General features: G+C 51.7%; 1 protein-coding gene across 1 annotated transcript in view; it reads right to left on the bottom strand.

Annotated features, from left to right (window-relative positions):
- Positions 1-12,177, bottom strand: part of Atp9a (ATPase phospholipid transporting 9A (putative)) — a gene marked incomplete at its 5' end in the record, with an annotated part of 101,486 nt that extends 89,309 nt beyond the window's left edge. The window contains 1 exon segment of the mRNA XM_055595962.1: positions 12,145-12,177. Coding sequence (XP_055451937.1) covers positions 12,145-12,177 — 33 coding nt within the window.

The following is a 12,177-nucleotide window of genomic DNA, read 5'->3' as shown; positions in this document are numbered from 1 at the left end:
CACACACACACACACACACACACACACACACACACACACACACACACGATTCCTCAGATGAGCCTTACAAGCCGAGGGCAGGGTGCTGGCACCTAAGACTCCAGGTCCTCCCGAGCCTTCCCTGGCCACACAAGCTGCCAAGGCCAGGAGCCTGCCTCTGGTGTCCCCAGCACCGACCCTGCCCTGCCGGCCATGGAGTCAGTGCACAGTAAATATTTACGAAGTGCACAAATGCCTGAGTCACGGGGGCTATTTTTAGTCTGCATGCTATGCTATAAATTTCAGTTGGCTTTTGGGTGACTGGAGGGGGCAGACAGGAGAGCCTTGGCTGGCCTTCTGTGAGAAGGTAGACAGAAGCAGGGAGTACCACTGGGCTGGGCTGGATTACCCACACATGAGAGAGGCCTCTCTCCCCAACTCTGCTGCCACTGTGCTCTGGACTGCAGAGTTCAGGACCAAAGCCGGAACCAGCCTGGGGAAATGCAACATTCTCTTTCCGCAAACTAGAAACACACGGGCCTTTTTTGCTCTTTGTTCTTTTCAGTCCTAAGGCTCGAACTAGGCCTGGTATTGGCTAAATACTCTGTCACTGAGTCACGCCCACAACCTCTGCAATGTTGTTTAAAATGTTATTTGTGCCAGGCATGATGTGTGTGCACTTGGTACCCCAGCCCTCTGAAACAGAGGCAAGTTTGAGGCCAGCCAGGGCTAATAAAGCAAGACTGTCTTAAAATGAAAAAAAAAAAAGAAAAAAAAATCGGCAGGATGTGGTGGTGTATCAGTAATCCCAGTGCTCTGGAGGAAGAGGCAGGAGGATTACCATATTTCAAGGCCAGCCTAGACCGTGGAGTAAGATCCTGTTCCATAAACAAACCTGAAATGCTGGCTCATTATCAGGCACCATGGGACCCCCTCGGCCGCTTTTCTCTCTCTCCACATCAATCTTTCCGTGATTGTTGCTATTGTTATCTGGGTTTGGGGCATTTGTCTGTGGTACTGAGGGCTGAGTCCAGCATCTCCCACATGCTAGGCAAGCGCTATTTCTATACCTTTTCTGTGTGTGAAGAGGCGAGTATGCGGCATATTTATGAACATGTTTACTCATTATGCATGGTTTTCTGTGTTGTGTTTCTCAGACGGGGTCTTACTATGTACACTTGGCTGCCCTGGAACTCAAGAAGTAGACCAGGAATCCATGCCCTTGAGTTCATGGAGAACAGCTTCCCAAGTGCTGGGATTAAGGCAGTGTACTTCCACAACTGGTGGTGCATAAAGGGTTTTTGTTTTAAGTTTAAAGTCCGACTGTATAAAAGCTAAAATGTGGCCAGGCACTGGTGGCCCCATGCCTTCAATACCAGCACTTGAGAGACAGAGGCAGGTGGATCTCTTGAGTTTGAGGCCAGCCTGGTCTACAGAGCGAGTTCCAGGACAGCCAGGGCTACACAGAGAAACCCTATCTCGAAAAAAAAAAAAAAGCTAAGATGTGTTCCAAGTCAATGATCCCATTTTAAAGGGTGAGAATAGGGGCGGGAGAGATGGCTAAGAGAACTTACTGCCCTTGCCAAGGACCAGGGTTCAGATCCCAGCACCCACATAATGGCTCACAAGCATCTGTCACTCCATTTCCAGGGGATCTGCCTCCCTCTTCTGACCTCTGTGGGTAATGCACTCTTGTGCATAGACATACATGCACTCAGAACATAAAGTAGCTTCATCAATTAAAAAATAAATAAAAACAAAGCTGAGAACAGACATTTAAGTATTTTCTATTTTCTCTTTCATCAACATAAACATTCCTCATGCGGTGCAGACCTGTGAGAACAGACGCCCTTTCAGAGACTGTAGAGTGAGTTGCTAGTGTTACCTGCTCAGCCTGGGGAGCATTTCAGGTCACCAGCTTGAGCTGAGGGTGATGATCGGTCGGCAGGATGCTTGCCCAGCTCACCCGAGGCCCTAGGATCCGGCCCCACAAAGGCCCAGAGCAGCGGCACGGGTCTGCACCCAACACTCAGGAGGTGGAAGCAGCATGATCAGAAGTTCATTACATTTTTACTCATTTATGTGAGTGGGGTGGCGGGGAGGGACGGGTACCATTTCACGCTCGTGGTCAGAGGACAACTTGAGGAAGTCAGTTCTCTCCCCAACCTTAAAGGTCCTGGGGAATCCAACTCAAACCATCGGGCCTGGCAGCAAGCGCCCTCACCTGCTGAGCCATCCACCTCATCTGCACCATGGTTTTAGGAAGTTCTTAAGGCTCGACTGAACTCATCGCATCAGCTTAAAATAAAGTTTCATCTGCAACGGTGAGGTGGAACTCCTGCCAACCTCACAACCAGCAGTTATCTTAAGTTTAGACATTAAAGAGTAAAATTCCGTTTTTCCCAGTTACGATGGCATGAATGAAGGTGAATCAAGATCAAGGTGGCCGCAATTTGGTTTCCTCAGGACCTATTTCAGCAGTTTGCAGGTGGCTGGGGCCATCTACTGAACTTCCTCAGCGTCTCAGGCTGGATCTAGGCCACCCTAACCATCCTGCTCTATCTTTATTACATTTGTATGTAGTTACGTGTGTGTGTGTGCGTGTGCGTGTGTGCGTGTGTGTGTGTGTGTGTGTGTGTGTGTGTGTGTGTGTGTGTATGGACACCTGCTTGTTAGAGTACACACATGGCAGTCAGGAGATAGCTCTCAGGACTCCACTGTCTCCTTCTCCATGTCTGGGATTTAACTGAGGTCATCAGACTCCCCTTTACCCACTGACCATGCTTTCTTTGCTTTATTTTTATCTTATGGGTACCGTGTTTTATCTTAGGCACTTCTTTAGTGGCCTTGCAAATACACTCACATTCAAAGTTAGGGTTTCTATATGGGAATCTGGGGGTAGGGAACACAATACAGTCCACATTACCTCTCAAATACACCCTACTAAAAGCTCAAGGCACCTTGGAGCCAGACCTGTGGGAGGCACAGGCCTGTTATCCAGATACTCTGGAGGCTGAAGCAGAAGAATCCCAAGTTCAAAACCAGCCCCATCTAAAAAGTGAGCTTAAGGCAAACTCGGACAATGCGGAGAGACACTGTGTTACAATAAAAGGTGAGGAGAGACCAGGGGGTGTGGCTCAGAGACACAGGGCTGGCCTAAGCAGCAAAGCGAAACAAGAGGCTCCTTCCAATTCTAACATAAAAGGCTGACCTCTCTGTGGAAAGCAGTGGTCCAGATAGGACTCCACAAAACTTGGTTTGGTTTGAAGACAGGATGAGATGCTTTAAGACAACAACAGGAACAGGGCCACTCAAAGGGAGTGCCAGCTGCATGAGGCCAGGGTAACTCTGTCCCGTTAGGAGCCATTTAGCAAAGCCTGGGAACAATGCTGGCTGTCACAGCGCAGGGGCTCGGGTGGTGCTGGCATCCAGTGGGTGGGGCCTGGCCTGGCATGATACCACACACTCCATGATAAAAGGGCAGCCTACCAAACCCTGAGCGTGAGTATTGCTGAGGGCTGAGGGTGAGCAACCCCGGCAGCCCGGCCTGGCCAAGCTCACTTCATCTACCATCACCACAAAGCGCCCACAGGACCACTGGCTGCCAGACCCTGCTTGATGCTGTGGCCACCGCCTCTTCCTCAGGGACAGCAGTGAAGGGCTGCTCTCAGAGACAGCAGAAGCCTCTACCTCCAGGCGCCAGCCTTCCCAGCTCCGGCTGGAAGCCTCCTTCCCCTGTGGTGTTCCTTCCAGCTCTCTCCTCTCTCTCTCTCACTCCTCTCAAATTCTATTAAGACAGAAATAAAGGGAACATTATGGTTCCCAGCCCAGGGCTGTTAAAAGCAGTTAAAAGCACTTCCAGCTCTCCCAGAGGACCTGGGTTCAATCCCAGCACCTACAGAGTGGCTCACAGCCTCCTCTCACTCCAGACTCACGGATCTGATGCTGGCTTCTGGCCTCCGAAGACCTCTGCACACAGCTGCTGACACATACACAAAATTAAATTTTAAAATAAAGAAAAGGTTCTCCAGCCTAGGAGACACCCTACCGTGAATAAAGAAAGCCCTGGGCGCCATCCCTAGTCCCAAACAGACCAGGTGTGGTGGTGTGCACCTGTAATCCCAACACTTAGGAACCATATGGCAGTAGGAGGGTTGGGAGTTCAAGACCATCCCGGGCTACACACCAGCCACAGGCCTAAGATACCTGAGACTCTGTCACAGAGCTAATTAATTAATTAATTAATTAACTAACTAACTAACTAACTAACTAATTAATTAACTAATTAATTAATTAAAATTTAAAAATCTGACAGCGTGATTCTTTCACTTCCTCCCAGGACCTTGTGGCTTGAACATTACACCTTTGGTCAGAGCCAGTGAACACGGGCCACTGTCCCTTGAACGGCAGCCATGGCGCCCAGCATCTGGATAGCCGCCTGGCTTTCTGTCAAAACGGCCCTTGTTTTCGTTTCGGTTGTAAAAAGAGACTTCCTGCCACCACTGCAAAGAGAAGACAAACATCGCTAGGCACTGAGGGACCACACTGATAGATCAATGTTCCCGGTGGCCGGTCTCTGCACACGTGGACTGAACCTGCCAGCTTACATGAATCACAGGACAGGCACCTGTTCATAAAACCAGCTACCAGCCTTAATATGAGGGGAGGTGCCTGATCTTCTGGCAACTTGACATGCCATGACTGCTTGATATCCCTGAGAGGCCTGCCCTTTCCTGGAGGGAAACAGAGGAGGAATGAGGGAGGGGAACGGGAGGCTGAGGTCGGAATGTAATATACCAGAGAATTAATTAAAAAAAAAAAAAAAAGCTAGCAGTACTCCATAAGAACGTTACAACCAATCCTTTTTGAAGGTAAGATCTCAAGTAGCCAAGGATAGCCTCAAACTTACTATGTAGCCAAGGCTAGCCTAAAATCCCTGATCCTCTTGCCTCCCCCTCCCCAAGGGCTGGGATTATAGGTGTGTACCACCTGCCTGTTAAAACTAATCTTTTTCTTTAAACTTTTTAAAACTAATCTTTTTCTTTAAAAACTAAACCAAAGCTGGATATGGTGGTGCACGCCTCTAACCCCGGCACTCAGGAGGCAGAGGCAGACAGATCTCTGAGTTCAAGGCCAACCTGGTCTACAGATAGCTTTCTAAAACAGCCAGGGCTACACAGAGAAACCTTCTCAACAAACAACAGCAATAGCTCATTAGTACAACACTTGCCTGGCACGCACGCGGCCCAAGTTCCATCTCTAGCACTGCTCAAAACCCCAGGTGCGGCAGCACACACCTGCTGTGCTAGCTCTCTGGAGGTGGAGTCGGAGGAGGACTTTGAGTTCAAGGCCAGCCTGCACTGCACAGACAGTGCCCTACCCCTCTTTTTCTCCCTCCCAGCGCTAAGAGCAGAACCCAGAGCCTAGAACATGCTGAGGAGACCCCGTTTCGAAACGAAATAAACACCAACGTGCACCTCACTGAGGCAGAGGGCGCTTCCTGTCCGTGACTGAACTGGAGTGCTACAGAGAACACAGCGTTCTGAAAGCAGCCGAAGGTCCAAGCCCAGGCCACTCGGCATCTGACTCCTTACTGCTGTGACTCGGGTCAATGTCAAATCGCAGTGGCTCCTCTCCCCAGCAACTGGCACCAAGGGCTTCCCCTCCCTCTTCCTCCTCCCCTGGGGCCCTACCTGGGCTGGCATCCACACATCCTCTGGTCTCCACAGGGACAGGCGTGTCCTGTTTCCTTGAGTGGCAGAGGGCGGGACTCTGCAGCTGGCAGCGGATGGCACAAGAGGAGCTGGCAAAGGGCATGGAGATCACTTCCTGATGGCCCACTGCCAAGACTTCTTCCCACTGTTCTCGGCCAAGAACAGCCAAGAACGCACTGAGCCCTTCTAGAGACACCTCAATCCGAATGGGAGGAGGCGACAGGAGACAGGAAGGGTGGCTCTAGATGGTGGCTCTAGTCCCCTCCCCAGACACACCCCTGCACACCAGGCATGCTGACACCCAATTCACACTGAACAAAGGAGTCTATTGAACACAGTCTGGGTCGGGTAACTCACAGCAGGAATCCTAAGGTAGCACTGCAGTTTGAAGCCAGCCTGGGCTACAAGAGACCCTGTCTCAGAAAAGGCCAAAACTGGGCTGGAGAGAGATGGCAGCGGTTCAAGAGTATTTATTTCTTTCTTGGGTCTTAAATAAAATATGTCACACCCACCTCCATCCCACACCACCCCAGTCCCAACAGTATGGAATTTACAGAAGCCATGAGCCCACCCCATCCCCAGCAGGCCCCATCTAGACTACAGCAGCACCTCAGGAATGGGCGGAGAGACTGCCCAAGGTCTCTCTTGGCTGTGTCTCCGTGGCACGCTGTGTTCTGCATGCTGTTTCCCAGCTTCTGAAGGCCTCCCACACCGTGCAACTCCTGGCATCTACACAGCATCGTTGTTTTTGTTTTGTTTTTCTTTTTTTAAACAAATTTTTTCTTTAAATGGCTAACTTAGTTACTTTTCTATTGCTGTGACAAAACACCACAACCAAAGCAACTGACAAAAGAAAGCATTTAAATTGTGCCAAGGTTCCCGAGTGCCAGTCTGGACGCAGTTTTCAGGAATCAGGTCTCTCCCGTCACCTGGGGCACACGACTAAAATGCAGGCGGTCAGGCTTGGCCGTGGGAGCCTGAGCCACCTCTCGGCATCTCTGTCTTAGCCAGGGTTTCTACTGCTACTAGGAAACAACATGACCAAAAGCAGGCCTGAGAGGAAAGGGTTTATTTGGCTTACACTTCCAGATCACAGTCTATTCAGGGAGGAAGTCAGGTCAGGAATTGAAGCAGGGCAGGAACCTGGACGCAGGAGCTGACACAGAGGCCATGGACAGCTGCTGCTCACTGGCTGGCTCTCCACGGCTCGTTCAGCCTGCTTTCTTTGTTTGGTTTGGTTTGGTTTGGTTTGGTTTGGTTTGGTTTGGTTTGGGGCTGGGTTTTTGAGACACGGTTTCTCTGTGTAGCCCAGCTTTCCTGGAACTCATTTTGTAGACCAGACTGGCCTCAAAACTCAAGAGATCCACCTGCCTCTGCCTCCCCAGTGCTGGGATCAAAGGTGTGCGCCACCACGCCCAGCTCAGGCTGCTTGCTTTCTTAGAGAACCCAGGCTCGAGGAGCACAGGAATGGCACCTTCCACATCCGTCATCAAGAAAAGGCCTTCACAACCAGATGTTATAGAGGCACCTTCTCAACTGAAGTTCCCTCCTCTCAGACAGCTCTAGCTTGTGGCAAGCTGACATAAAAATTAGCCAGCACACCCTGTCTCACTTTCTTAATGTTGATTGTCTTTGTGTATGTGAGAATGTGTGCATGTGCGCCTGAGTATAGGTGCCTGTGGAAGCACAGACCACTGTGAGACCCTTGGCATGGGCCCTGGGGACCCAGAACTCAGGTCCTCTGGAAGAGCAGCATATACTCTAAACTTCTGAGCCATGCCCCCCACACCACCACCAGCACCGCCTTTTTTTTTTTTTTTTTTTTCCTGAGACAGGGTTCCATATAGCCCAGACTACAAGCTACAATGAGATCACAAACTCCTGATCTTCCTGCCTGAACTCAGCGTGCTGAGATGACGGATGACGGGCATGTGCCATTATACCTCATCTATGCAACGTAAGGATGGATCCCCAGCCTTCCTGAATGCTACACACCCCGGCAAGTGCGCTGTATCCATGGACCCCTTCACCCGTTTTCTGAGACAAGAGCTCTTACTCCATAGCCCGGCCTGATCTAGAACTCCTTAAATGGATGACGATAACCCTGATTTTATCCTGCGGCCTCTGCCTCCCAGAGAGCTATGATTACCGGCATTCCCCATCATCTCTGCTGGCACTAAATCCAAGGCCTCCCGCACGCCAGACACACACTCTACCCTCGGTGCCAGTAAAGCTGCTCATTGTTTCAAAGATAGAAATACTGTGTTAGACTAGACACATGAATAAAATGCATGTGTATTTACACCACGAGCTCTTCGTTATCAACTCGACTCACACACAGAACACCATGGTCTCCAAATGTTAATACAGCAAATGTCAAGGCCTTCTTGCCAAAATGGGGTAAATATGGCCTGGTAAGCCTTAGGTCAGAAGCTGGTTGGCACTGGTGCACAACTTTAATCCCAGCACTTGGGGGGCAGAGGCAGGCGGATCTTGGGTCGGTTGGGTCTGCTGGAGGCCAAGCTCCTTGGCTTCCTGTGGTCTCACATGTGGACTTACTCTGACAGAGTACTTTTCTATACTAACAACAAAGTCACACACACGTCTCTAAATCCCCTCCATCAAAGGTCCTCTCCAAAGAACACCCATAGGCTGTCACTCACTTGTGCGTGCTTGCTTAGCACAAAGGATGGAAGCCCTGGGCTCCATGCCCAGCGCAGCACCCCTCTAATCCCAGCACTCAGAAGGCAGAGGCAGGCGGATCTCTGGGTTACCATCAAACCCAGGCAACCGCTGAGGTGTGTCAGCGCTTACTGTTGTGAACCTCACATGGGTTAAGTCTCAAAACAAACCAACAAATATACATTTGATTTTTATTATTCCCACTTTAAAGATGAAAAAAAAAAATCTCTGGGGCTGGAGAGATGACTCAGTAAGAGCACTGGCTGCTCTCGCACAGGACAAGGGTTCAATTCCCAGCGCCACATGGTGGCTCACAACAGTTCCCAGTGCCAGTCCCAGGAGACCCAACACTCCTCTAGCCCCCTCCCCACACACACACTACACACACACACACACACACTGTGCACAGACAAACATGCAGGCAAGTACTCATACACACAAAACAAAAAGAAATAAAATCCGCTGGGGAGAAAAGAAAGTAACCCAGATAGGAGAATTTAAAGCATTTTTTTCTGAGCTCTCACAACTGGGAAACAGCAATCGCCTTGAACCCAGCTCCTAGACTCAGAGTCCAGGACGAGGAAGTTTGACCTGGAAGGGAATGCCGCTCAGCCAGAATTAAGGCTATGATGTCATCAATGGTTTCCAGCCATGTGGTACAGGTGACCAACTGAACTGCCTGAACAGTGCTCCCTCTGAGAGTGTGCCGATGGCGAGAAGCTCCTTCCAGGGCCGGCGGAAGCCTCAGCCCTCGGGGGCTCTCCATGATGTGTCACCTTGTCTCACGTAGCCCAGGCTGGCCTCAAACTCAAAAACCATCTCTCCGGCCCAGATCTCACATTCTAATGGGGATTAGCATGAGGCTCAGCACAGACTGGGGCCAACATCAGTTTCCTCTTTGCTAACCACACTGGTGGGTTAGGATTCAGGAAGGCCTTCTGTCTCTGTGTTTCCAAATACCAGAATTCTCACCTTTCACTGGAGTGATGGCTCAGCGGGTAGGAACACTGGCTGTGCTTGCAGAGGGCCGGGGTTCGAATCCTAGCACCGACATGGTGACTCACAGCTCTCTGTAACTCCAGGTCCAGGGGGACCTGATGCCAACTTCTGGCCTCCACATGCACACACGGTGCACATATATACAGGCAAGGAAGCACTCATAAAATAAAAGATTAAGCAAAAAATGAGACCTAGCTGCCTGCCTCTCTGCCTTGTAAGCGCTGGGATTAGAGGTGCAGACGACTGTGCCAGACTAAAATTAAATAAATCTTTAAAAAAAAAAAAAAATTTTTTTTTTAAATCTCACCTTGACATTGCTACTTTCCAAAATGCAGACAACATATGGAAAACACAAGGCAGCCAGCACGAGGCCCTTCAGATTCAGGACTGAAATCTGAATCCCTGTCACTCTCTGGGAAGTGACTCAGTTCCACAGCCTGGCATCCCAGAATTCAATTAGAATTCTTTAATGATTACTTATCTGGGGGGACTACCCAGATATCTCAGTGGTTTAGAACACTAATTGTGCTTCCAGAGGTCCCAGGTTCAAACCCCAGCACCTACACGGTGGTTCACAGCCATCCCAAAATTCCAGTTCCAGGGGATCTGATGCCCTCTTCTGACCTCTGCCAGCACTGCACACAAGCATATGTACATACAGGCGGGGGGGGGGGGGACGGGGCATGGAAACACACACACACACCCGTATGTGCAGGATAAAAACAAACCCATCTGTGTATTTATGTGTGTGTGTATACACATTTTGCCTATGTGTACATATGTACACCAGGTGAGTGCCTGGAGCTCCCAGAACTCAAGAGAGGCCTTCAGATCGCCTGGAGCATGGATGGATGGTCGTGACCATGTACGTAGCTGATAGGAATCGAACCCGGGCCCTCTAGAAGAGCCGCTGTGCTCCTAACTGCTGAGCCACCTCTCTGGCTCCTAAATCAGTCTTTAAATAACACAGAATGAAAACTATTTACTGTGTGTGTGTGTGTATGCAAGGGAGCACCGAGGTGCATATGTAGAGGTCAGAGGCCAGCCTGGGGGGGCTGGTTCTATTCACCCACCTGTAGACAAGGGTGGGCTTGAAATCACCAAGATCCCCCTGCCTCTGCCTCCTAAATTCTGGGATTAAAGGCCTATGCTGTAGCCGCCGCCACCAGCAGCCACGATATATGTATTTTTTAATATAAAACGATTTGCCCTACTTCCCCTAGGCCTATGAAAATCAGGGCATATTTCTATCCTGTAAACTATCACTCTTACTAATTTATTGCTCAAAGTCTTCTCTTACGCACTCACCCTGGGCTTCTCAACCAGGACTCCCGTTTAAAATCAGTCGGGAGGGCCTTTGGAAAGACACACAAAAAGCCAGACCTGGTGGCACAGGGTTGTCATCCCAGCTAATCTACTATGGTGGCTGAGGCAGGAGGATCGCAGGCTTTAAATGACCCTCCTGGGCAATCACATCCAGGAGGAGAATGAGTTGGAGGTGAGACTCCCAACTCAAATAAAAGGCAGAAAAAGCTGAAGCTACAGCTGAGTGTTGGGCCTCCTGCCTGCGCCCAATCACCAGTGGCAAGAAGACTCACACTCACACTCACATACACACACACACACAGAGCCTCCAGTGTGCCCAGGACCTCCAGTACCGGAACCCTTCCAGGGCCTTCCAGAAGGGCCGCCCAGCATTCCCACTCCGGTTGTTTTGTACGGCGCTCAGTAAAACGTAAATACCACGGAGAGAATCACACCGGGCGGGGCCTTGGAGGGCAACGCTGACTCGTTCAGGACGCTGGCGATGTCCAATTCCCACATTTCAAGTATCAGCAGGTGGCTGAGTCTGTGGGCACGGAGGCCACCGTACAGGCCTCAGAGTCTCATTTCAAAGCCTTGAATGGGGCGAGGGACGGGGGTCCACTTTCCCAGGGAAGCCCCCTGCAGCTGCCCCAGTCAGGAAGCCCACAATCTCGGTCACCTGGCACCTAGGAGGGCGGCACGGACCAACCACAGCACATCAGACTGCTGAGCTTAGTAATTCAAGTATTTATTGCGAGGCTTGGGGTGGGGTTCGTGGCAGAGCTCTAACGAAGCGTCTTCATAAAAACACACCTTCTGGGGAGCCGGGGGTATGGCCCAGTGGTAGAGTGACTGCCTAGGAGGCTCAAGGACCCAGGTTTGATCCCTAGCACCACCAAAGCCCAAAGACAATAAGAAAGCCCTTCCGACACAGACGCCACCCGCAGGAAAGCGCGGGGCAGGAAGCGTGGGGGCCGCGTTCCAGCACCTTCCCACCCCCGCCCCCACCCCCAGGGCCTTCCGTTTCCGTTTCCCACTCGGTAAAGAAAAAACCGGAGCTAGGGCCTGGGACCCGAGGCCTCCGGGAAGCCAGGCACAAAGAGCCCACAAGATGGCAGCTGGCACCTCTCCTCACGACACGGATACCTGCCGAGCGGCCCCACCCGGCCCCGGCGTCCCGCGGGGGGGACCCCGGAGCCGGCGCCGCAGGCCCCGCCCAGCCGCTTCGGCTCACCTGCCCGCAGAAACGCACCTCCCCGGTCCCACCCCCAGGGGCTCTGATTGGCGGGCCGGGGCGCAGACCGGGGCTCCGCATTCTCCCCAGCCCGACCCCTGTTCCCCCAGGGGACCGGACCCGCCCGGCCTCCAGCCCCGCGGAGGCTCCCTCCCCCCCGCACCCCGGGGCAGGCTCTCGGGGGGCCGCGGCGGGCGTCGCCCCCGCCCTCCCCGCGGCCCGGCCACTCACCCCGCGCGCGGCCTGCTGTCCACCCGCTTCTTG

This window comes from Psammomys obesus, unplaced genomic scaffold, assembly GCF_907164565.1.
Source record: "Psammomys obesus unplaced genomic scaffold, mPsaObe1.curated_primary_1811, whole genome shotgun sequence".
NCBI classification, from domain to species: Eukaryota; Metazoa; Chordata; class Mammalia; order Rodentia; family Muridae; genus Psammomys; species Psammomys obesus.
The sequence above is the reverse complement of the archived record's forward strand: the minus strand, read 5'-3'. Positions and strand labels throughout refer to the sequence as shown.